Source organism: Rhopilema esculentum, chromosome 11 (assembly GCF_057945365.1).
Source record: "Rhopilema esculentum isolate cy_ngs chromosome 11, ASM5794536v1, whole genome shotgun sequence".
Lineage (NCBI taxonomy): Eukaryota > Metazoa > Cnidaria > Scyphozoa > Rhizostomeae > Rhizostomatidae > Rhopilema > Rhopilema esculentum.
This window is the reverse complement of record NC_142825.1, coordinates 16934591-16961092: the sequence shown is the minus strand read 5'-3', so window position 1 is coordinate 16961092 and position 26502 is coordinate 16934591. Positions and strand designations below refer to the sequence as shown.

Sequence of the window (26502 nt, the reverse complement as noted above, 5' to 3'; positions counted from 1 at the left end):
GGCAAGCAAGAGCAAACACACATTCTGGGGGCCATTCCATTTCTGGGGGCCATAAAAAAAGAAAGAGCCCTAACAAAGTCAAAAACGATTGAACAGCTATGGAAGAAATTTTGATGTTTTAAAAGAAATTTTTTTAAAAAAACTAGGAGGGTTCAAGCAATGGCAAAAAACTTTCTGGGGGCCATGCCATTTAAGGGGGCCTGAAAAAAGAAAGATACCTAATAAAGACAAAAAACGATTGAACAGCTATGAAAGAAATCTTGAAGTTTTAAAATAATTTTTTTTAAAAAACTGTTAGGGGGAAAGCAAGGGCAAAAAACTTTCTGGGGGCCATTCCATTTCTGGGGTCCAGAAAAAAAGAAAGATCCCAAACAAAGTCAAATAACGATTCAACAGCTATGGAAGAAATCTTGATGTTTAAATAGAAAATTTTTTAAAAAACTGGGAGGGGGAAAGCAAGGGCAAAAAACTTTCTGGGGGCCATTCCATTTCTGGGGTCCAGAAAAAAAGAAAGATCCCAAACAAAGTCGAAAAAACGATTGAACAGCTATGGAAGAAATCTTGATGTTTTAATAGAAATTTTTTTAAAAAACTGGTAGGGGCAAGCAAGGGCAAAGAACATTTGTGGGGGCCATTCCATTTCTGGGGGTAAGAAAAAAAGAAAGATCCCTAAAAAAGTCAAAAAACGATCGAACAGCTATGGAAGAAATCTTGATGTTTTAATACAGATATTTTCTAAAAAACTTGGAGGGGGCAAGGAAGGGCAAAGAGCATTTGTTGGGGCCATTTCATTTCTGGGGGCCAGAAAAAAAGAAAGATCCCTAAAAAAGTCAAAAAACGATTGAACAGCTATAGAAGAAATCTTGCTGTTTAATTAGAAATTTTTTTTTAAAAACTGGAAGGGGGCAGGCAAGGGCAAAGAAACTTTCTGGCAGCCAGAAAAAAAGAAATATTCCTAACAAAGTCGAAAAGCGATTGAACAGCTATGAAAGAAATCTTGCTGTTTTATTAGAAATTTTTTTTGTAAGACTGGGAGGGGCAAGGAGGGGCAAAGAACCTTTCTGGGGGTTATTCTATTTCTGTGGGCCAGAAAAAAAAAGATCCCTAACAAAGTCAACAAACGATTGAACAGCTATGGAAGAAATCTTGATCTTTTAATAGAATTTTTTTTGTTAAACTGGGAGGGGCAAGAAGGGGCAAAGAACCTTTCTGGGGGTTATTCTTTTTCTGGGGGCCAGAAAAAAAAAGATCCCTAACAAAGTCAACAAACGATTGAACAGCTATGGAAGAAATCTTGATCTTTTAATAGAATTTTTTTTTGTAAAACTGGGAGGGGCAAGAAGGGGCAAAGAACCTTTCTGGGGGTTATTCTTTTTCTGGGGGCCAGAAAAAAGAAAGATCCCCAACATAGTCAAAAAACGATTGAACAGCTATGGGAGAAATCTTGATGTTTTAAAGGAAACATTTCTGGCGGCCAGAAAAAAAAAGAAATATCACTAACAAAGTTGAAAAACGATTTAACAGCTATTGAAGGAATCTTTATGTTTGAGTAGAGAATTTTTTCAAAAAACTGGGAGGGGGCAAGCAAGGGCAAAGAAACTTTCTGGGGGCCATACCATTGCTAGGGTCCAGAAAAAAAAACATCCCTACAAAAAGTCAAAACTTTCTGGGGGCCATTCCATTTCTGTGGGCCAGAAAAAAGAAAGATCCCCAACATAGTCAAAAAACGATTGAACAGCTATGGAAGAAATCTTAATGTTAAAATAGACATTTTTTTTAAAAAATCTTGGAGGGAGCAAGAAAGGGAAAAAACTTTCTGGGCGCCATTCCATTTCTGGGGGCCAGAAAAAAAACAAAGATCCCTAAAAAACTAATATTTTAGCCCCATATATTTCTAATGGATAAACGAGAGAAACAGGACTTCATTTAAAAAATGTGTAAGCTCTGTAAAAATTTTAAAAAAATGGTTGATTTCTGTAAATTTCTAACAAGTTTACATGATTTTCTAATTATTTCTTGATAAGCTTGTCAATTTTTGTTCTACTCTTCTATTACAGATTGCTGAGAAGTGTGTCCTACAGAGAATTCAGAAGACTGATATATGGGATTTTAGGAGACAGACCAATACCATTGCCTGAGTGTTTGTATTATGCCATTAGAAAAACTTTTCCAAGCAGCAATGGAAACAAGGGATATGCTGATGAACCATAATATAAATAAAAGACCTTATATGTTTTTATTTTTTGTATATAGTTTCTTTCATTTTCAGCACTGCAATGTCTAACTTTTGGCTCCGGATCAGCTTCTAAGGTGTCTGGATCTACAATTAAGATAATATTTGTTAGAAAGTGGTAAAAATATAAGCAAAAACAATACAACAAGAGATTTTGTTTTATTCTACTGTGCCACAGAAGGCATACAATATCACCCTGTCAGTTGATCTGTATGTTGGTTGCTATGTGATTCACAGATTTTTAGGCTAAAACAATGCATCATATTACTTGCCAGACGTTAGTCTAAGATCTTGCAACTAATAATTAAAACTGAGCACTTGACATGACTTTGATGCTCACCATTTGTTGGAGGTACATCTAATGTCACCATTGCCTTTCTTTCAGCTTGTTTAATAATGGCCTCCTCTCTTGGTTGCTTGGCCAACATCGTGTTAATTGGTGCAGGGGCCTGATCTTCTAGGGTCTTTTGTGCAATCCTCAATTCATTTGGCTCTAACTTTGTTAACACCTGATATATTTCTTCTATGTAATCTGAAATGAACAAATAATTTCACATGTCAATGTTGAACACAAAACGTTGTGTTATAAAAAATGTAACGTTAGTTGTGTTATATAAAAAGCCAACTAGCTGAGTGTTAAAACCAGAAAGATTTGAGTACACAATAATAAACAAATGTTTTGTAAAAAAAAATTTTAATAAATATATGACCAAGTACATGGTTCACTATAAAGCTATACAGGAGGGATTAAAAAAGTTATAAGAACATACCAAAATTCTGTGGTTCTCTAACATCTTTGATAGAAGCCTCACCATTTTTGAATTTGGGGTAAAATGTCTTGATTTGCCTTTCCCCGTCTGCATTCAGCAGCTCTGTGGATATTTGCGTTAAAATGAACTGCAGCTAGAGCTGTTCTGTGAAATGAAATGACAAAACTAGATCAACTCACTCAATTTCAACGATATCACATTACTCACAATTTTAAAATTTGAATTCTTCAAGAAATGGAGAAAACGAGAATTATTCTTTTCCTTAAATTCTTGCCAAAGAAGGTGTCAAAAGTCTGTCAAAAGTCTTATTATAGACAAAGAGTTAAACACCATTCTTGATATCAATCATCTATGCCTACTACAATTATCAACTTTTTACCTGCAAAATATTCCACTATGCGAATATGCTACCATTTTTGGGGCAAAGTGATTGACAACAGAATGGTAACCTTCAAGCTAGCTTGTTTGTGCAAGGGGGGAACCTCCTTTATCCCATTCAACAATCTTTTGTCGAGAAGAGCTTTTCTTATTTTCTCATATTCCTTCGGCTCGGTTAAAAGAAAATGAAATGAAAAAGTTTAGCAAATCTTTCTAAATTACCAAGAATCTATACTGGACAAGCTTGAAATAACTTTTTTAGATATTACTATGCTGAGTTTAACACACATGCTAATCATTAGACAACTAGATTGATGAAACACAAACATTCAAATTATTAATGTTGTATTCAATCGTTATAATATAAAATAAAAAATATAAAAAAAAATAATCAAAAAAATTGTGATATAGCCTCTTTTACTTTGGTACTTTTTTCAGTCTTTGTAACTGCAAGAAGAAAACGGTCTTTTACCTTCCATAAGCCATTTCTAAGGTCTTGGTGTATCATGAGCATAGGCATTGAATATTGGATTATCAAAATTTTCATGCTTGTCCAGAAAGTGATGCAGGAATGCTTTGAATTTTGCTAAAATGACCCCGCCATCACCATTGCTTGTTGTTGTTGCTAACCAAAACAAGTGGTTTTCGCATGGCCTTATCCACTCTTTTACAATATCCATACCTTTCTCCTTTCCTATTTTGATTAGAACTTTGGGTATTTCTAGTGATAAAGGAAAGGCAATTTTACAATTGATGCAATAGGAAATACAGCAGTGGCTCATAGCTATATGTTTGAAGAACTTAAAATAAGAATTTGTCAAATTTATATTTGTTTTTTTGAATGATATTTTTAGCTGTTAATAAATCTTTAAGGTGTCGTCCTCAGAAAAGCTCTTTTATATTTATATGGAGCTATGAATGCTAAATGAAACAAAATATTTGGTATTTTGACTTTATATTGAAAAGAATTCATACATACTTTTTTTATATTCCAAATGTCATAGTAATGCTTTACTTCCTTGTAGTTCTCTCTGACATATTTTGTAATTGCAACATGCCTGTCAGTCACCAATGTTTCAACAGCAAGCTTTTGATTATCAACAAGGTTTTCGAAGCACTTTTTAAAACCATACAGCTCCATAGCATTGCTGCTCCCTGCCTCATTTTTCTACAGTAAAATACAATAAAAATATATAAAGAAGCAATTGTGTTGCAATATTACCAGCATTGAGACAGTTTTATTTACAATTCAAAATTTAAACAAAACATTCAAAGCATGCTCATGTTTAACAGGGCATGTTTAATATAAAGTTAACATCTTCTGGAGCTTCAAATCAGTACACTGGGAGAGTTTATTCAATAAAAAAATGTCTAAACAAAGTTCAATGAAATGATTTTCAGAACACATATAAATTTGCATCATATATACCTGAACAAGCTGAAAGTCGATCACTTTTGAAAGGTGACAGGAAAACATGGAATAAACTCCATTCTTGGCACTGTGTCCCATACTGTCATGCCTGGCATCACCTGCAATTGCTAGCTTTTTGTTTTTCAGGCTGGCATATATTTTTTCTTGGTAATTTTTCCAATAAATGAATATGGCTGGAAATAGTCTAACCTAAAACAGGAAGAAGAGAAAAATTATATAGTTGTTAGGTATCATTTAGGTTACCAAATTCTGCAACCGGTACACTACTCAAAATTGTATAAACAGGATTTTCATTATTTTGAAAACCAAGTTTCAGGAGTAAATATTAAAGAAATTAAAATACAAGCCTTGTCTAAAGAACTAAAATCCTTGTCATTACTTTGAAAATGATATATATCAAAGATAACATTGATGCTGACTTACATTGAATCAAAGATTGGAGTCTGTGTCATCTTGAGTAAACTTCTACTATTTTGATTGCACTGTACATCACCTATGTCCTTTACCTTTACCTTTGGGCATCAAGTACTGTCATGCTAGACTAGGAAATGCTTACAAAGGTATGGAAAGAAGAAATACATGATCTGTAGGATTTAAAGGGGAATAACTTTTCAGATATACAAGAGAAATTAAAGAAAAAAAATATATTACCTTTTGGTGCTTAAAATATGTTTTAAGTGATACACATGCTAAACCCATTGCACCAAATATTTTTTTAACTTCCATTATTGATGCACCTGACAATAATGTCGCCATACATAAAAGGAAATTTCCTGCTGGTGTCTTCAACTTTGGCATTAATGGTTGACTCTTCCAGGTGAAATGCTTTCCACAATGACCACATATACTTGTAATAATCACCATTGTCCCAACTTCTTTGACCTCAACCATTAACTCTTTGAAGCTGGCGTGGTTTATGACACCAAGAGTTGTTGGGTTGTTGAAGATACGGGCTCATATTTATACACTTATGGAATAGGGTGGGTTTAATGGAGATAGGAAATATCAAGTTCAATGTTGACATTAACTGCAAAAGATATTGAAATGTGGGATGTCTTTATGTTGTTGGTATAAGTGGAGGGGATGTTTTTGTGCTGCTAATGATGTTGAAAGATAATCTTATTTGTAACTTATATATTTATATTTTACTTTTTTATATTTGCTCTTGTTTATAATTAATTGTATCTCGTTTTGTTGGCAGTTCAATGGTTTCCTCGGGATTTGAAAAGTTTAGCTTATTGTCTTCAGGTCATACACCCCAACTTTGACAATAAGCAAAAAAATCAACAGGCCACCCTCTTGCGCAGAAGAAATTTGGCCTCATGTAAATCAAAATTTAAACCACAATTTGCGAGTTTTAACCCATTAGTTATAACTGGATATATTCGATGCAACTTTATTAACATAATTAAATCAAATCTTCGCGTTTTACTTTATTCATCTGTCGTTTGTGGTCTACTATCTTTGGCGCAGCTTTTTTGAAGCTCTCATCAGTACTAAGCTCTGGTGGCCAGAGTGATTTAGATATGGTGAGCAGAAACTGCGCTGTGGTTTGATGTATGAACAGTAACTACCGATTGAGAAAGTGGAAGAAAGAAACTTGTGAGGAATACAATCGCCAGTCTCACGAAGAATGTCCCTGTGAACAACCCTTTTGGCTTCACAAGTTTCCAAGCGTTTTGAAAAATTTGGAAACGAGGAAGGTATGGATACGTTTGATGCAGAGAACAACAAAGAGGAACAAGGCATAGGTTCCTGGAGAAAGTGACATGGTATGTTCTGAACATATTGCCGATTGCATGAAATTGGGCTACAAACAACCACCCAAAAAAGCAAGAAGAGTTCTCCTTCGCAAAGATATACCACCCGCTAACCAAGTGGATGACTGGCCTATACTTGCTGAAACAGATGATGAGCAAACATCCACTACAGGTTATACAGTTGCAGTGATTGAAAAAAGGGACAATGTCTCGTTAAAGGAAGAGCACAGCCATACCAAAGAAGAATGTCCTGATTGTAAAAAGAAAAGTGCTCTAATAAGGTCTCTACTAAATGGCATTAAGCCCCTAACATAGAAAGGGATCAACTGAAAGAAAAAGTTGACCATTTCTCTTAAAAGATCATGGGAGGTGTCAGTGAAGCAAGAGAAGAAGCAATTGTTTTTTTTGGGTAAATATAAAGTCAGATGCTGAAATAAAATTTTATACTGGCATTCAAACAGTAGCTTTATTCGATGTCCTTAGCTTTATTCATTTTTTGTTGATAAAGCCCTGTTTGCCAAATTTTGTGTATTGGAGAGGGTAGCACAAGCTATGTCAACAAAGCACAAGAAAACAGCCATCAAAATATCACCCAAGCTTCATGAGAAAAACCAGTTTTCATTGGTTTTCATGCATTCGAGGTTAGACTGCTGAATAAGGACTTAGCTGACAGATTTGGTATTTCACGGGCCACATGATCCAGCATTTTCACAACCCGGATGAGACTTTTGTCTTCACTCCTTTGAGATGCCCTTGTGAGATGGTTACCAAGAGAAATTGTGAATTCAGATTTGCCAAGTATGTTCAGAGAGAGGTATTGAAAGACAAGGTGCATTATAGAGTGCTCTGAAGTGTACACTAAGCGACTAAAATCACTTGATGAACAAGCTGCAACATGGTTAGACTATAAGAAGCATAACACCTTCAAGTTCCTGATAGCAATTTCACCAAATGGCTTTATCATGCTTTTGTCAGACTGTTATGGTGGCATAACTACTGACCAGTTTATCTGCAAGGACAGTAATATGTATAACTTATTGGAACTAGGTGATGAAATCATGGCAGACCTTGGCTTCCAAATTAAGGAAGACCTGCTTCTGTATTATTGCTCCTTAAGTGTGCCACCAGGGACAAGGGTCAAGGCACAGATGACCAGTTTTTTCCCAGTAAGTGAAAAATTTCCTTTTATGGAGGATCAATTGATAACTGACTGTACAATTTGTATCAGAACAGTCAGCTGAATAAAAGTATGATGAATCAGTGCGAAAATGATTCCAGGTGCATTTTGAAGCACAGGGTTGGGAAGAAGGGTTCGAAGAAAACACTGGACCTGTTTCTCAAATAAGATTCTTGATTTTGGACGCAATTTCGATTGTGAGTATATGGTTATTCCTATTTTATTTCTCTGTACCTTGGCCTTACTTGACTGCCATTTTTCTAGCAAAACATCCTGCCCTTACTACAACATCGAATTTACAGCCTGTTTTCTTCCTATTTTTGCAGGGAAGTTTCGAAAAGCCTTGCCCACATGATTTGAAAACCGTTGCTCAACCGATTATTCATCAGGTTTTGTTTTCAGTGTTACTTTTAAGCCTTTTTATTTATCTACCTTTCAATATAGAGATATTTTGTTATTTATCAACTTGAAGCACGAATTCTCACGGAATTGCAACATTGAGATGCAAGAAATTCAAAAATTTTAGGACAGGTTTGCCTGAGTTGCAAATGGCGATCAAGCTACGCCCCCTTTGTGTTGTTACCCCATTGTCAGCAAGATTGTTGCTGTAGTCCAAACAAAGAAGTCACAAACTTTAGTATTTGTGAGGGCCATCTGTGCTTGTACTAGATGGTAATATTGATGACTCCTTTTCAACTGTAGTCCCTCTTTTGTTACTTCTAGAAAAGAATCTTGGGAGATCTTTCAAAGTGTCATTGCAAAGTTTGAACAAACATTTTATTTCCAGGCAACGTGGCAGACATCCATGACATGAGCATCCAACCAATCCATCAGGTGTAGCTCCTAGATAGGGGCTTTCACTGCTTAAAAAAGACCACACTTTTTCAAAGCGAGGGAATCATGTTCTTTGGACTGCAGCTTTATAAATACTTGCCGAGCAGCTTCGTCATCAGGGCATTATTTAAGGATTTTTGAATGGCGGGGCATTTCAGGCATAAGGGCCCACACTTATACAATACCAGAAATGACGTAGGAAATGACACAGAAGTCTTCGGATTGGCACTTTAGATTGTTATATATACTGAGCTATTTTAGGGTTGAGACTTTTGCCTCCAAGATATGACACAACCGTAAGACCTGAAATAAGCCCCAGGTCTTATTTCGCAAAAAATATGGTAAGGGGTTATTTGATGAGGGGGGAGGGGGCCTTACTCGAGGGTAGAGACTTATTTGTTGACAGCAAGAAACACTACCAGCTCTGATGGCTATTATGCTAAAAATGGGCTCAAAATACAAGAGAGTGACGGGATGTATTGATTTCAAGGCAACATCTCAGCCTGAGTATGGTTAAAAAAATGCAAGGAAACACTAAGATTTTGTTAAATTGAGCAATGAGTCGAGTTACAAGGTGGATAAATGAGAAATATAGTGATATAAAGATTGCTATCAGCATGAATTGAGCCTCCATAGGGACCTTTTCGAGGGTGGGGGCTTAATCCAGGACTAACAGTAATTAGGAGGTCTCTTACAAATATCTTTAAAAATTGGTTATTAACGTAAATGGAAATGTTTAATGAAACGTTTACGACCAAAGTCAATTCATTTTTCATAAAAATCCAGATTCTTCAGTGAAAAACTTTTTAATAAAATCTCTTCTTTTGTGCAGCTCCTGATCTGGTTGTTAATTTCGCCGGTCTTTCTTTTGCAAAAATTCACATATGACTGGACGAGGATCAAAATATGCAGTTCTTTTTCCATTTAACGATATGTGCATTGTACTGTTGATCGTTTGTTGTTTTAAACTAGCTCATTACAACGTTTTTATGTCGTTGTAGGGTGACACTGCAAGCTTTGTTGCCATACTGTGAGGAAAAAGTGCCAAAAACATTTTCAGGAGGCCAGTACTTGCCTGGGTCATCTTCCTTAGCTTGAGAGCATAGCTTGTTCCACAATTATTTACAGAAATGTGATCGATCTTTTTTAATTATTGCCACGATTGACTGACAGCAGAAACAAATTGACTAACTTGATCTTCGCCAAACATTTGAGATCCCCAGCAGCTTTGATTAACTCTTTGGGGGACTTTGCTTCCATAAATTTAATTAAATAATTGATTGTATCATTTTCTTCTACAATCATTCGTTGCTCAAGGAAATTTTTCGCACAATTTCTCTTCTTATTGCACCTTTGTCTCTACTTCTGGGCATTTGCAGTTTGGCAAACAATAATTTCATCACCATTGATTACAGCTTGACATCCCTCATGTTAGTCCTCTTCTTTTCCTCCAGGAAATGGAATTTCTGCAATGGCACTATCTTTACCACTGATTATATCTGGGATTTTATTTTTGAAACAGCAACTTCAATCTTTTGAAGATGTTGCAAAGATCATACATGACAGCAGTAAGCCAACTTTTCCCTTTTTCTAAGAAATCCTTGTGCCATTTTTTTCAGTTCTCTCTGTTGGAATTGTTCCATCACACATCTCTGTCCAAACATTTATTGCTGCTTCCAGTTTCTGAAGGACAGCTTTAAGTACATTAAGGGTATGTTATACAAACCGAACTTCAAAGTGCTTTCGTTCTCTTTATGAAGTAGCTTTGTTCTTTGAGGAAATGAGCGAAAAAATGAAATAACAGCCAGGATATTTGTCATCCAGAGAGCAGGTTCAGGTACGTTGGGCTGTACTGATTCTATGTCAGACCTGTGGCAAACACACCACACAGTCACAATCCTTGCTCTTGCCAGTATTTGCAGCATCTCCATATGTTGTTACCCCAACCAACTTCTCTGTGCCGATATTTAGATCATTCATACACTGTACAAAGCAGTCCAGAAGACCATCTGCACCATCAAGTTCACTGCTGGCAATGCCAAGGAAAATTGTTCTTACACTTACTCTATCTGTTGGAACAAATCATGCTGTGATGAACGAGGAGTCAACTGGCTGTTTATCAGTACTTCTATCAATCTGTATACAAAAGCACAGACACTGCTTCAAAACTTGACTGATGTTTTGCTATTCTGAAGATGCCAAAAACTCTGTCATTTCTGCATAAACTAGAGGTTCTTTGTAATGAAAAGCAGATGCGCATGGGCTAAATGGAACAAATTCTCATTCCCATCCTTCTTTTTCAAACTGGCGAATCAAGCCATCACTGAACTCTGATGAAAGAGACCTTTAAGGCTAACTTGGCCTATTGGTTTACTAGTAGGCCTAGGCCCAGAAGTTGCTCTGGCATTGAACATATCAACAGTTTACTTCTGGCCTGGAGCAGCTCTTACTTTCACAACGCTTTTTATGACCACTCTTCTCCCTTTGCTTCATTTTGAGCTGGTATTTTGACTGATACTGTATAAACCCCGATTTGTGAAAGTCACAGTGAAAAAAATTCTGAGAAAAATGTGGGACTTGTTGACGTTTGTTGTGATCACTCTGGTTGTGATTGAAATTGTTGTTGCTGCTGTGATAAAGTTGAAATGATTTGGATCGTGACAATGTCAAATCAGAAAACTGGATACCAGGAACGAGGGCTAGGTGGTTTTGTTTCAACAAAATGATAAAAAAGAGAATAATCTGTAATTATTCGTCAATTAATTTCTATATTGTGCACAGATTTGTTACCAACCTTTTGGAACACTGGTTACTTTTATCTCTAAGGGCCACAAAATGGCCGACATTCTTCTCTTCAGTGGTGGGGGACCTCGTAGGGCCTGGTTGGGCAATTCCCCCACCACTCAGTATGTCAAAAAATGCCCTGTTCCTCATTGTCAATTCCCCATCTTGTTGCAGCAGTTTAAAAAACTTCATCATCTGCGGCTAACAAATTGCCTTAATTAGGCTGAGAAATGGTTTGTCACAAGGTGTTGATACAGCAGCTTTGATCTTTGATGCTGTAATCCTGCCAGCTCTGAAGGAAAACCAAGCTTTGAAAGCTGTCTGATCCCTTGTATCTTTTTCCACTGCCTTTACTTGATCATCTGTAACTCTGGTTCTATCAGCTTCAAGTTTACACCTCTGTAATAGATCTTCAAACAACAATGTTTCAGCATTGGGATCATAAAGCTCAGTAAGAAGAGATGGGAATTGGCATGGGGATCTCGACCAGATGGTTCATTGCCATTTTCAATCTCCCTTTCAAGTCTTTTTTTCAAGCTGTTTGCAGATGTGAAATTGATTTTTTTGATAGGGGCATACTTAACTTGAGATTTAGCTGAAGGTAATTTCCAGTAAGCAGCTACTCCTGCCACTGTTTGTTTTTCATGAATTCGAACAGCAGCTTCCACGTAAAAATTGTAGAGGCAACGTGAGAACATGTTTCTCCAAGCCCAGCCATACATGTACAATGGCCAGCAACAACGGCTCCATCCTCTGTAGAAATAAATCAGGGCTTTACTGGTGCTTCGCTTAATCATTGGCTGTGGTTCCCTTCGCTCGTACAACATAGTATGAAATCGGCCTACTGTCAACACAATAAATCTTAAACACCTCAACTTTACGGACCCAACCAGAAAGGAAACGATTGTATGAGCCTAGAGTTTTGTAGTTTTTAAAATCTTGCATTGAGTAGCATCTGTTTCAGCCAAGGACGAGGTAGTTCACCATATCAATGTATGTTAGCGAAGGAAAGCCAGCAGGCACGCTCTTCCACAAGGAGGCGGGTATCGAATAAGGATCTTACCCTCCAATAACTGCTGTTTTTTCAGCATAACGTTTCTTAGCTTCTTGACTCATGGTTTTGACGTATTTTGCCATCTCTGCATAAAATTCCTCCCTTTCTAGGAGGTCTACCAACATGGCCACCACTACGACCGCAATGTATTGTTGTCCAAATCGCAAAAAGGTTTATAGAGGGAATTTGGTATCAACTCAATATGATATTTGAAATGGAAGGGAGCGTAGAATAAAATAATTTTTGTTGGGAAAAATATGGTAGAAATTTTCTAGTGTACCATCAGTTGTATCTAATTCTTCTTCTTTGTTCACCGTACTGATTATCTATTTCTCTACCGCCGTTTCTGTTGCTTCTTACGCTACAATTCGGCGTTTTATATACTTTAATCTACACAAACTGAATATGGCTATATTGCAGCCGCTCAGCAGTTGAATTGTGCATTTTATGACTGTTGGGAACTTTCCGTTGCGCAGCCTCATATTCCCACGGGGCCTAAAGAACCAGTGGCAGTGAAGACGGTACTTGGATGGGTGTTGTCAGGACCAGTTTCAGGTAAGAGTGACAATTTTAATTCTGATACTCTTGTTTTCCTTGTTATTGAGCCTACTCCTTTAAGTAGCAAGGACATGTTAGATGTGAACAAAAGTATTCATAGATTTTGGGATTTGGAAACTGTTGGGGTAAGAATTGATGATGATGTACATCAGAAAGCTATAAATGACATACCCTTTAATGGGGAACGTTATTCTGTAGGCCATGTAGCAGGGCTAGAAAACCCTGCAGATTTAGGATCTAGAGGTGTTTTAGGAGTGTAGAGTGTAGAGTGTAGACGTAGAACGTAAAACAGAGATTGATTAATATGATGAGAAATTGAAGATTGATGTAATTTTTCTGTTCAATATTCTGGAGAACCAGCACTAGATTAAATGTTTTCATAACAATGATACAAGCATGAAATTTGGTACAACAACAAAGTTTGACGTGCTGATTAGGATCAGATGCAGACCCACTTTAAAAATGCCCCCAACAGCTATTTTTAGATTGGGGTACCTATACCCAGTCCTTTTTGGCCTTTCTCCATATCTTTTAAACTATGCAAGATATAAATCTGAAATTTAGTTTTCTGACGTAAATTTACATGCTAAAAAAGATGAAATGCAGGTCCCACTTCAAAAATGCACTGAAAAGATTTTTTTAGGTTGGGGTTCCTGTAACCAGTCCTTTAAAAACTTCAGGACTCCAAGCAACATGCCAGTGCCTTGAAGAGTCGCTTATTTCACATGCTGCTAAGTTTCATGAATCATGTAGAAATAGTTGTGACAAGTATCACTTCGAAAAAGCAATAAAGAAAAGACAGCTTTCTGAAAAAGAAAAGGACAATATAAACTCATCCAATGGAACAAGATCATTAGACCAAAGCACTAACTTTTTGGAATCAGAGTGCTTCTTTTTTGTGATCAAGTTTATACGGATAAGAATCTCCTAACTGCTAGCACATTAGGGCTAGATCAGTGAATACTTGCCGCTGCAACTCAGCTTTGTGATGAAAAACTACTAGCAAAGCTAAGTCAAGGGGATATAGTTGCAACCGAGTCGAAATACCACATTAAATGCCTGGCAAAGTTGTGTAACAGATTGAGACAACTTAAGTATAGAAAGTGCTAGTTTTTGGTAAAGCATTATCCAAGATTGTTCATTACATAATTCAATGTAAATAACTGCCAGGAAGATCGCCAGTATTCAAGCTAAGTGACATCAAAAGCCCATATATTCTGACAATTGTACATTATGGCAGTGATCCAGTAAGTGTTCATAGCACTAGACTGTATGGGAAGCTCATGAATCACATTCCAGGAATTCAAGCTTTAAAAAAGCAGGATCTTTTGTTAACCTTTGAAGAAAATAGTGGCAAAGCTTTTTAGATGCTTGCTCAAAGGACTCAGAAAAGGATTGCATGGTTCTTGCTAAGACAGCAGATATAGTAAGGAAGGATATGTTCTCCAGCTTTCCAGAATTTGAAGGACATTTTTATGCAGATTATGTGAAACCGTTGGTACCAGCTAGTCTAGTGTACCTTGTTTGAATGTTGCTTGAAGGGACAAACCTGCAGATAATGAAATGGTAGAAGACACAGATATCTTCGCCCACGATATTACTCAGCTAATATGATACAATGCAACAAAACAGAAACTCAGTGGAGGAAACAAATTGGAGTGTGAAACCCTGCTTTCAGTGTATGTTATTGATAAGTTAGCTCATTTTGGCTTGAGTGTTTCCTCTGACAGGATAGACAACATTAAGACATGAAGTACTATGTGATAGATACAAGAGACCTGATTTAGTCTGCCCACCTTGCTTGCAACATTGCTTTTTTACTACAGCAGTGATCGATAATATTGATCATATTGCGACATCAACAACTGCAAGACGGCATCTCCACGGTACCGGGATATCACTTTTCCAGCATCCAGATAAAGCAGCTCAGTACAAACTGTCTCAGTATGACCTTGAAAGTGGAGGTCGTCATTCACAAAATGCTGAATTGCCAGAGTACTAGACTGACATTTCTCCAGTAGCTGAAGTGAAACAAAGCTGAAAGTTTCCTGGTCAGCACTTAATGAAGAGACTACAAATGCGAAGCCACGTACAAAATGCTTGTCAGCATTAATGCCTCTGATCGATGAAAATATAAATTATTTTCCTATGGTTAAGCATACCATCAAGATAATAAGGTAGGCTGTTAATCATCTCAACCCTGGCCAGAAACCAATGATTACTGCAGATCAACCAGTCTATGCAGTTGGGAAACAAGTCTAATGGCAGTTTCCAGAGTTATTTGGTGAGGACAAGTCTATCCAAAAGGGCATTCAATAAGGAAATCGAAGAGAGAATTGACCTAAGTTATGACAAATGGGTAATGTACAAAAAAGATCAGTTAGTGCAATTTGAGCATTGGTATACAGCAGGGGCAGATCCAGAGAAAATGTGAAGGGCAGGCAGTTGATAATAGGGGCGCTGAAAAATTTTCAGAAACTTGTGACGAGAGTACTCTCTATACAACAATTTTTCCGACTCTAATTGCCGACAGAAGGTTTTCTATTCACGTTTTATAAAAATTATTCCAAATCAATTAAGATAACTAAAGGCATCTATTTAAAGTTCCAATTTTTATTGGAAAATTTACTTGCTGAAAATTGATCTTCGATTTTTCTTGGCATAGCATTTTAAAACTACATTTGTTGTTGGAAGCATGTTCCTGTAGACTTGTAGAAGTACAAGGCTTTCCATTCGCTGCTCCGTCATTGTAGCTTGAACTGCTGATAAGGTACTCTGCACTTTCAAAAAAAATTGCTCTGCTTCCATCGTAGTGACTGGCATTGTAGACAAGATTCGCAGGAGTTTCTTTATGTTTCCAAAAGAGCCACTGCATTTTTCATAAGCACAAACTGCCAACTTTATTTTAGCAGCCTCCTCCGGATTCTGTTTCCATCTGAAGATAGACAAATTGCCTTTACTAATCAAGTTCGCTTTGACGAAAATAGGAATGAGCTACAAGCCCCTTATAATTAGCTTGAATAAGGTTATGTTTGCCAATGATTGATTATCAAATTGAAATATTATCAAACGTTTTTCTAGTTCTTCTGTATTGATTTTTCACAAAAAAAATTAAACATTAAAAACAATTTTTGCACATTGGCAAGAGCACACATTTTAGGGTTGGGCAGCTTTTCAAATGATTCTTTGGCGTTAGTTTCCTTGGAACTTTCAAAGGGGGGACAATAATCAAGCCTTGGATTCACTAACTATGTAACGGAGCCACTGACTTGACGTTTGGAAGCAAATACCAAAATATATAATTACAGCATTTTCCACCTCTGAATTCTGCATCTAAAGTCACTTCATCTGACAAGAACATCTCGTATTCTCAATGGCAGGTAAGAGCTCCTCACAGGTTACATTGGCAAGAAGGCAGGAATTAAAGTATACAATTTCATGGACAGCCTTTTTTGTTTTCCAAACCGTGACTTCATGTCCTCCAAAACATGGTCTAGCATCGAAAAAAAGGTTTACCTTGAAATAATCCTCAGCTCAACCATCGGCGAGTGCATTCTCTCTGTGTTGGGATCTTTTGGGTGCACGTGGCTTAGCCTCTTGGATTCCGAGCAGTGCTACCCTTTCCAACACTTTCTCATAAAGAGATGAGGCTTCATGTACATTATCACTTTCTTCCTCTATGATCCTGACAACATTGTCGATTTCTTGAAGAGCTTTGGCTAGGTCTTTCCCTACTGATTGGAGGCTTTTGCTTAAAACAATTAAATGACCTGACATTTATGCCAAAACTTCAAGTGCAACGAGAAATTCAAACTCAGAGATACTTTTCTGAAGGATTATGGCATCTACTGCCGACGTTTTATCGTCCCAATCTTGAATAGCATCAATACCAGCCAATCATTTCTTGGTTAGAGCTGTTTGCCTTTTCATGATCAGAAACGTTTATTGCAAGGTATGTTTTCTTACTTGGTTGCTCAGTGATGGGGCTACTCTCAAATTTCATAGCCTTTTTTGGGATTGTTTCTTCAAAAGCAGGTGTAAACTCGTCACTGCCAATTTTAATTTAACCTTCTAATGAGAAAGAATAATCACTGCTACTACACAAATATTGAGTTATTCTGTTGTATTCTTTGCCAATCTCTTCTTTATATCTTTGTAAATTAAATATCTTTTTTGAGCCAGGCATGAACATTGCCTTTTGACCATCCTCATATCCTTCTGTTCATAGCCTTTTCCTCGTTGTACAAATTTTGATGGAATGCTTTTCACTTTTCTATACATTTCTCCTTTAAAATAAAATATGTTGCGTTTTGTTTGATTTTCAGGACTAAGCGTTTTCCTCTCTTTGCCTCAAGCATTCTTGCTTTGCTATTCCATTCTATAAGACTCACCACTTCTTCATTTCTAACAGTCTTTGATTTGCTGTTCTTGCCTTTAACTTTAAATGTTCACTCTTTTCCCTTATTTCCTTTGTAATCATCAAAGCATTTGACAACAATAGAATTCTTAGTATCATTCTTAGCAGCTGTGGTAGCTAAAAAGCAATTTGTGCCTTCAATACAGGTTACCCTAGCAATGCCATTCTTGAAAAAGTTGTACATTACATTTTTCCTTTAACCCTATCCAGACTAGGGGGGGGGCACAAAGTGCCCCCCTAGTTGGTTTTTCTTTCATAACTTCAGTAGTTTGAAAGCAATACCCCTCAGACCTCCTGACTTTTAGTTTTAACCTATCTGACACATGTTAATATAAAAAGGTAATTTATTTATTATTAATCAGGGGGTTGTGTAGGGGCGTTTTCAAAACTAGTCAAGTAAAAAATAATTCAATCTGCCACGGATTCCCAACAAAAGTAGATATATTGATGAAAATTAGTATCTAGGCATTAATTTGTGCTCTTTTCATGATTCTGACCAGAAAATTCAAATTTAACATCCTTTTCTATGATTTTTCTGCTGCGCATGCGCACACATTTGTTGACATATTTATAGGTTGTTGGGTAGCCACAGCTGCGGTTTTCTATGCATATTTACAGCTAGTTCAATGCGTTCAATAAGCGAATCACTGTTAGAGGCCCATTTCCTCATATTAAACCCTCCAGAAGCAAAACAAAGTTTGAGTTTACGATAAAGTTCGAAACTTTCCTCCTCAGTATCTAATGAAAACGCAAAATCGTCGATATATAGAGATTTTTCGACGGTTTGCACAAATTCGTTATCTGACTGTCGATAGTTTTCAAGGTGGTGACGTACAGTAGCATTAAGAACATACGGCGAACTTGTAAGTCCAAAAACTAAACGTGAAAACCTCAATGTTGCAAGCTCAGGATCTTTTTCAAAAACGTTATCGTACCACAAGAATCGGAGAAAATTCCTGTCGTTTTCTTGTATAATGATATTCAGAAATGCCTTTTCTAAGTCACCAATTAACGCTATTCGTTTAGCTCTGAGTCTCAAAAGTACATCAAAAATGAGAGGTACCAGATTTGGGCCTGGTTCTAAGCAATCGTTTAAACTTACTTCGCCGTTTTGTTTAGAGCTTGCGTCGTAAACGACTCGAAGTTTTGTAGTTTGCCGCTCTTCTCGAACTACTTCCCTGTGAGGATTATAATACACAGATCCAACAGGAGCCGAGCATAACTCCGTATCCTCTACCTTTTCTACAACACCGGAATTTAGTTGTTCAGAAATTACTTCGTTGTATTGATGCAAAACATCGGGTTTTGAATTTAAGCTTTTTAACAGGCTTTCGAGACGTTTACATGCTACTTGATAATTGTCTGCAATTACAGGATGATCTTCCTTGAATGGGAGCGAAATCTCATACTTTCCGAGTTTTTGATTAAAATGAATTTTTCCCTCTAATGGATTTTCGCTACAAGTTAGTTCTTGCTCATTAGACTTGATACCCATAGATTCGATATCCCAGAATTTGTGAAGTTCGTTTATCAAATGTTTATCGCTATCAACGACAATATTGTCAGTTTTAAGGACATGTGAAATGATAATGTTCGATGAGTGTTCATTTGTTGACGGTATTTCTACGGGACCATTAAGTACATACCCGAATCTGGTAAGTGTAGCTACGGGGCCATAACCATGCTCCCCCCGTACTACGTGATCTAACATGAACTGCCAAATGTAGTCCGCCCCAATCAATATGTCAACTTCAAATTCATCCATGCCGCTACCTTTATCAGCTAAAGGCAAATCTTTTATGTGGGGATATTTCAGTTTGGCTACGTCTATGGCTTGATTAGCAACCGGGCTACAAATATTGTCTACCACAAAAGCATTAATAAACACAGTTAGGTTATCTGCTCCTTCGATAGCAATTTGGATTGAATCGCACGTTTTTAATTTCCCACTAACGTTACCGAATTCTTTAATGATTACCTTTTCTGTGCTTATGGTGGGCAACTGTAACTTATCCCTTAGCCTGCTTGAAATATACGATTTCTGGGAGCAAGAGTCTAAAATAAGTCTTACAACGCATTCTTCTGTGTTACTGTCTACTCTTCTTACTTTAGCTCTTGCAGTTTGTAATAAGACAGCGGTTTTTGTGGTGTTATTGCGAGACGCTAGTAAAGTACTTACCGATGGTTGTGTGGGCGGTGACTGAGGCGCGGCGACGGTTTCCTTGTACGCTGTTTCTCTTGCTTTTGCAAAACTTGCGGAACTGCCAGCTTTTGAGCCACAAATTGCAACATGGTGCTTTCCTTGGCATTTGAACATCTAGTATTGCTTCTGCAAAATCTGCTAACATGTCCACCACGTAAACAAACAAAGCATCTCCGTTTCTCGCGTAATGTCTGCTTCCGCGGGTCAGGATTCGAAACCGTTGTGCAGCTCGAAGAAAAATGTTTCTGCCCGCAAAATAAACAAGATGGTATTCCATCGTTTGCACTCCTTTCTCGTTTCTGGTTGTTGATTAGCAGTGTAGCTGCTGTGGATTGCTGAAAGGATGGTTTTGATAAAACTGTTTTTGTATTGGTAGCACTACCAATAGGTGCATAAACGCACTTTTCTCGAAATGAAATTTCTTCACCGAACGCTAATAATAGTCCTTCTAAATCCCATTCATCCGATAGTTTCCTCGAGATAAGAAGTCTTAACTCTACCGGTATTTTTGACATTATGATAGGCGTCAAGATAGTTCCGTAGCTTTCTGCAGATACACCAATTCCATTTAAGCTGCGAACAGTGCTTTCAACTTTGTCGTACATTTGACGCAATTTCTTTAAATCCGCTCCGTTTTCAGTCCTTTGTAAATCCATTAAGGCTTCAATATGTTTTGAAATAATTATTTGACGATTTCCATATCGTTTTCGCAATAAGTCTAGAGCTATTTGATAATTTTCACTTGTGAGTGGAAGACCTGATATCGTTTTAGCGGCTTCGCCAAGCAGCGATTTCTGTAAGTATTTGAATTTGTCGATAGGAGCCAAGCCTTGAGATTCATCAATTGTTGAGGAAAAACTATCCCAAAATGATGGCCATTCTGTCAGGTCTCCATTAAACACCGTTAAAGGTAATTTTGGTAGCTTCACTTTTCCTGCTGTGGCAAAACCTTGTGATTCGAAGCTGCGATTAAGTTCATGTTGCGGGGCGATCGTGTCCTTTCTGCTAACTAGATCTATTTGACATATTATGTCTTCCGTTTCTTCTTCCAAATCGCTACGATCTACTATTTCTTTCTCGATATCGACTTCTTCCAAAAGATCCTCAATTTCTGTATCTAGTGTCGTGATAATCAATCGTTTTCGTTCCAGTGTGTTTTTGATTGATTCGAGTTTCGATTGTTGTTCCGGTGGAAGATTTTGACCGCGCGGAGGCAACAGCTCTCGGGCCTTCGCGACATTTTTGCGAACAACCAGGCGATGACCGTTTCGTGCCTGAATTTTCTTCTTTAATGTTTCTTTTTCAGACATTACAGCTCCCGAGTCACGGCACCAAAATGTTGGGTAGTTGACTGAGCATCCTTGTAAGGATACACGGAAGGTCCTGCGTCCTTAGTTTCCAACATTTACGACAATTGTAAATATTAAGTCCAGCTATAATGACTAAAAGATTGCCAGAAGACGATGATAATAAAACAAACAGTTACATTTTAGACTGTGATGATTTGTGAATGAATAAATGAAATACAGCGTTTCGTTGTGATAATGCGTTCGTTCGCGATGATTTCAGGCGACAACTCTTTTTAACAACTTTAAAGATAACACCCTATAAAGAAAAATAAGAAGGCCCTTACGTAGGCGCTTGTACATAGGGTGACCAACTAAACAAATTCAACATAGGTATTACATTAATAAAACTGCAAGTTTAGAATAATTTGTCTGCTAAGGCTTAAAAAATGAACTCAAACATGACATTTGGTTGTATCGATCATTTAGTTATATAGAAGAAACTATAGCCAAATACAAAGTATGTTGAGTTATTTTGTTCGGAACGTTAATAATTTTGAGAAGTAACATTAAAATTGTGCCAATCTTCTTGTTTCTATTAGAAAATGCATCAAATTTGCTTATTTTAATATCTTAGCCCGATGCTTTGGATTTTCTAAAATTTTCTAAATTTTTGCTTCACCCGGCCACCATTATGATGACGTCATCGTAAAACCACGTGACTTAAAAATTTAACAATAATACTAAAATATGGAGAAAAGACAAGAGTACCATCCAAACAAAGTTCATTGTCCTAGCTAGAGGGACAAAGAAATTACGGAGGGGGGCACTTTATGCCCCCCCCTAGTCTCCCGAAAGTTTCAAAAAGCCTAGACTGGATAGGGTTAATTTGATATGGAGAGGGGGAGAGATTTGACTGAAATTTGGATAGGGATGTCCAATCAAAGCCCCCAAAATCTACCCATTCTTTATTTTCATAAAAATATGCTTTTATGTACCTAATAATCATCCCCAGACTTAAGATTTTTGCGTTTTTCCCAATCTGCTTCTCTTATTCTAACCCTCCTATTATTAATTTTCAACTTTTAAGAATGTTTAGCTATCCCAATGAGCATGATCTAGATAATTTACACACATAGTAAAACAATTTTAACCCACCTTTCCCACATTTATGACAATGACTATGCCCATTCAACAAGCTATGACACCCATCATCTCAAAATTGCCTTAAATTTTTATAGTGTTCAGATGTAATAAATTTATGAAAAAATCCAAACGTTCAGCTTGAAATTCCAATTGTTTGCTGATATGTTCAAATTTAAAATTCCTCAATTTTTCTGCCAAATTTGCTATGGTGGCCATTTTGAACTTTGTGTCTGCCGAACACTTCCGATTAGTTCCTTTATGGACAATTCATTGATTTATCAATCCAAATACAACTCTGCACATACATTATAGGGTATTTGGTTATCTCAGAAATATCAATACTATTCTCTTAAATAATTCCTATATGCCCCTTGAGAGCCGTTAAGTTTTTCCCCCTAGAATCAGGATTTTCTGACTCAGCATAACGGCTCTTATTTTGATTCCATATATTTTTGAAGCTTGAAAAGTTTTATGCCCTCGAATTTTTGCAGGCATATTTGCTATTATTTGAATGTTAACATATTAAAAAACTGGGATGGTATTCTGCTCTTTTTTTCATTCATTCATCACCAACTTTTGTGAAGAAATCTGTTCATAATCGAGGTAATTAAGACTTTGAATCGTGTAAGGAGTTTGATGTTTTCCATTGTTATATCAAAATAGGTTCAGAAATTTATTCAGTGAACCTGTTTCCCAATCTTACCACAAATGAGTTGTCAAGATTGTCAAGCTTTGCAAACAGAGAGCTGCAAGTACAAGTGTTAATAAAGCCCATATATGTTATTTGTCAACCAGAAATACTAAATTTTAGCTCAAGATAATAGTTCAAAAATATATATCAATGTTACAAATGTTACAATGTTTCATATTTATTTATTTTTGCTTGGATCAAAAGGTGCTCATTATCTCTAAAATAGTATTGGTGTCCAGGTGAAGTTGTAGGGGCCTTAATAACACATACAACGTGTGTTACTGGTACGAAGCACTTATCTTCTCATCTAGGCCAATGGAAAGATTTTAATGGAAAGGCTGGGTGCATAAACTTTACTTCAATATCACCATTTGTTTCATCAATGTAGCATGCTATAACAATCCACACATGGTCATCGTAGTAACTGATGAGAAAGTCAGAAGCTTTAACATATTCTTTTCCTTTGTGCTTTGATAGTGTAGCTCCTAAAATCAAGTCATACTTTATTTCATACTCTTGATCACTGGCTCTATAGGCATGCTGACTTGCATCTGCAAATCTATGTAGCCAACAATTTCTGACCTTCTCAGCATCCAAGTGATACCAGCAACGTGGTAAGGTTATCTTTTCAACAGTTTTCAAATCATCAAAAGTTTTCTCCAACTTATCTTCTTATCTTCTGGAAGTTCCCCATCCCAGTCATATTTCTTGAATCCAATGAACAACTAAATATCTTTCTCTTTGTGATCTTTTCACCTTCCACTTCACTCAGGTCGAACTCAAAAGTGTCATACAAAGTGTCCCATACCATGCCTCGAACATTTGTTCTATCTTCCAATATTCCAATAATTTGCTACCTAGCGTTTCTTCAGCGTGAGTTTCTTCATTCTCTTTAGTTCCTGGAACTTGAGAATCAGGCTTACAGAATTCTTCTGCCAAATATAAATTACTACTCTTCCATTTACTGAGGCTAAAACCTCCTTTTTTCATTCTTTCGACAGCTTTCTTGCATCGATTAAAGTATAAAATTCTTGCATCAATTAAATTTGAAGCTCCGGACACCAAATTGTCTACATAGAAATTATCAACAAGTTTCTAGTAAAATCTGGGTCATCTTCCTTATATTTGTTGATATCGAATGTTAATATAACATTCAAAAGAAATGGAGATGAGTTTACCCCAAAGACAAACTTCATCTTTTAAAGCGATAAACTTCAACAGGAGAATCATCTTTATGAATATCCCTTACCCATAAAAATCTCAAAACATCTTTATCTCATTGATCTGATTCAACATTCAAAAATGATTTTCAGTATCTGCTATCATAGGTACTCTAAACTTCCTAAACCTTCACAATATATCAAATAACAAAAGGTGTGAGTGATGGGCCCACATGTAAAGAATTATTAAGCGAGGTACCTGTGTATCCTTCTTTCGATGAATTATCATACACTTTTCTTACTTTTGTAGTCTCTGCATTCTCTCAAACAACGCTTGATGCAGTAAATAATGTAAACAATGAAATCATTACCAATTAAAACACCTCTATCTGATTGATCTATTTCAACATTCAAAAAGGCTTTACAATATCTGCTATCATAGGTACCCTAAACTCTCTAAACCTTAACAACATCTTTCAGACTCTCATTACCTCTGGTGGAACCAAACATAGTAATTCCTAAGCGCTCTTGCTTAATGGGGCTCAATCCTAAGCGATCAACAATGTCCTTCATAACGAAGGTCCTATAGCTACCTGTATCAAAAAGCACAGATGGCCTAGCAACTTGTTTGCCTTTTAAAAACGCTTTTGCTGTCTGAAATGCGACACTACCCCCGTTACCTACATTTTTTGCGCAAGGAGTTGTCCTAGCATGAGGGGTGGGTACTGACAGCACAGAAAACTCAGATCTTACTTTATCTACTTTACTGTTATCACATAAAGACAAAAGATGCTTTTGTTTCCAGTTGAAACAAACAAGATTCAAGCGACAATCTATACATTTATGGTTTCTTCTTAAGCATCAAAAACATTTACCATACTTCATTACAAGTTTCTTACGTTCTCTAACATCAGTTACAATTTTACAGTCATTTTCTTCGTGATTCTCACGACAAAAAGTAAAAAACAGCCTTTTTCCTTGAAATTCAGATTGTTCTGCAGCATGCAAAGCACTTCCGCTCGTTAGGTTTTTCCCTGCAAACCTTGATTTGTCATCAATGTCTTGCCCTTTCTTCTTCTTCTATGGGCTGGTTTTGTTTCCTTATTTCTTGTTTATCTTTAAATGCTCCGAGAAAGTTGTCCATGGCCAAGTCTTCTTGCTTCCTAGCACCCCTAATCCTAATCCTAATCAACATCTGGTATTTCAAATAAACAAATAAACTCTTCCATTTACTGAGGCTAAAACCTCCTTTTTTCATTCTTTCGACAGCTTTCTTGCATCGATTAAAGTATAAAATTCTTGCATCAATTAAATTTGAAGCTCCGGACACCAAATTGTCTACATAGAAATTATCAACAAGTTTCTAGTAAAATCTGGGTCATCTTCCTTATATTTGTTGATATCGAATGTTAATATAACATTCAAAAGAAATGGAGATGAGTTTACCCCAAAGACAAACTTCATCTTTTAAAGCGATAAACTTCAACAGGAGAATCATCTTTATGAATATCCCTTACCCATAAAAATCTCAAAACATCTTTATCTCATTGATCTGATTCAACATTCAAAAATGATTTTCAGTATCTGCTATCATAGGTACTCTAAACTTCCTAAACCTTCACAATATATCAAATAACAAAAGGTGTGAGTGATGGGCCCACATGTAAAGAATTATTAAGCGAGGTACCTGTGTATCCTTCTTTCGATGAATTATCATACACTTTTCTTACTTTTGTAGTCTCTGCATTCTCTCAAACAACGCTTGATGCAGTAAATAATGTAAACAATGAAATCATTACCAATTAAAAAACCTCTATCTGATTGATCTATTTCAACATTCAAAAAGGCTTTACAATATCTGCTATCATAGGTACCCTAAACTCTCTAAACCTTAACAACATCTTTCAGACTCTCATTACCTCTGGTGGAACCAAACGTAGTAATTCCTAAGCACTCTTGCTTAATGGGGCTCAATCCTAAGCGATCAACAATGTCCTTCATAACGAAGGTCCTATAGCTACCTGTATCAAAAAGCACAGATGGCCTAGCAACTTGTTTGCCTTTTAAAAACGCTTTTGCTGTCTGAAATGCGACACTACCCCCGTTACCTACATTTTTTGCGCAAGGAGTTGTCCTAGCATGAGGGGTGGGTACTGACAGCACAGAAAACTCAGATCTTACTTTATCTACTTTACTGTTATCACATAAAGACAAAAGATGCTTTTGTTTCCAGTTGAAACAAACAAGATTCAAGCGACAATCTATACATTTATGGTTTCTTCTTAAGCATCAAAAACATTTACCATACTTCATTACAAGTTTCTTACGTTCTCTAACATCTGAACAATTTTTTTGCGGTACAGAATTTGAAAATGGCTTTGAAAAAAGCAAACATTTTACAACATACTTAAAGCTTTTTCGTCTGACACTCCTCAGAGCATAAAACGTCAGAATAGGTTCCGAAAAAACACGTTTGAAAAATATATACCCAGTTGTGGATCGAAATAGGCCAATCAGAAAAACGCAAGCACAAGACCGGTATAGTTGACCAATCAGTGCCGCGAGCCTAAAGAAAAATTACCAATGGAGTCCAAGAGAGAACACGAACTCCTTTTGTCT

General features: G+C 36.7%; 2 protein-coding genes and 1 long non-coding RNA gene across 4 annotated transcripts; all 3 read right to left on the bottom strand.

The window, feature by feature from the left end:
• Positions 1-1757: 1757 nt before the first annotated feature.
• LOC135693456 (uncharacterized) lies at positions 1758-10085 on the bottom strand. 2 transcript variants are annotated; one of them, XR_016144249.1, is made up of 5 exons: positions 4811-10085; positions 4361-4549; positions 3004-4102; positions 2574-2765; positions 1758-2320 (listed from the first exon to the last, which is right to left on the bottom strand). It is a non-coding gene; the product is annotated as an uncharacterized LOC135693456 (long non-coding RNA). The 2 variants fall into 2 exon arrangements; XR_016144250.1 differs by having other exon boundaries at positions 1767-2320; positions 3004-3147; positions 3383-10085.
• A 2229-nt stretch (positions 10086-12314) lies between these two features.
• LOC148959141 (uncharacterized) lies at positions 12315-17703 on the bottom strand. Its single transcript, XM_089111311.1, has 2 exons — positions 16497-17703; positions 12315-15915 (listed from the first exon to the last, which is right to left on the bottom strand). The coding sequence occupies exons 1-2, from the start codon at positions 16532-16534 to the stop codon at positions 15606-15608; spliced, it is 348 nt and encodes a 115-aa protein (XP_088967437.1). The 5' UTR covers positions 16535-17703; the 3' UTR covers positions 12315-15605.
• Positions 17704-17965: 262 nt separating this feature from the next.
• On the bottom strand, positions 17966-20910 carry LOC148959140 (uncharacterized). The gene is made up of 2 exons (XM_089111457.1): positions 19577-20910; positions 17966-19418 (listed from the first exon to the last, which is right to left on the bottom strand). Exons 1-2 carry the CDS (start codon positions 20908-20910, stop codon positions 17966-17968), a joined length of 2787 nt encoding a protein of 928 aa, XP_088967583.1.
• Between the last annotated feature and the right edge of the window lie 5592 nt (positions 20911-26502).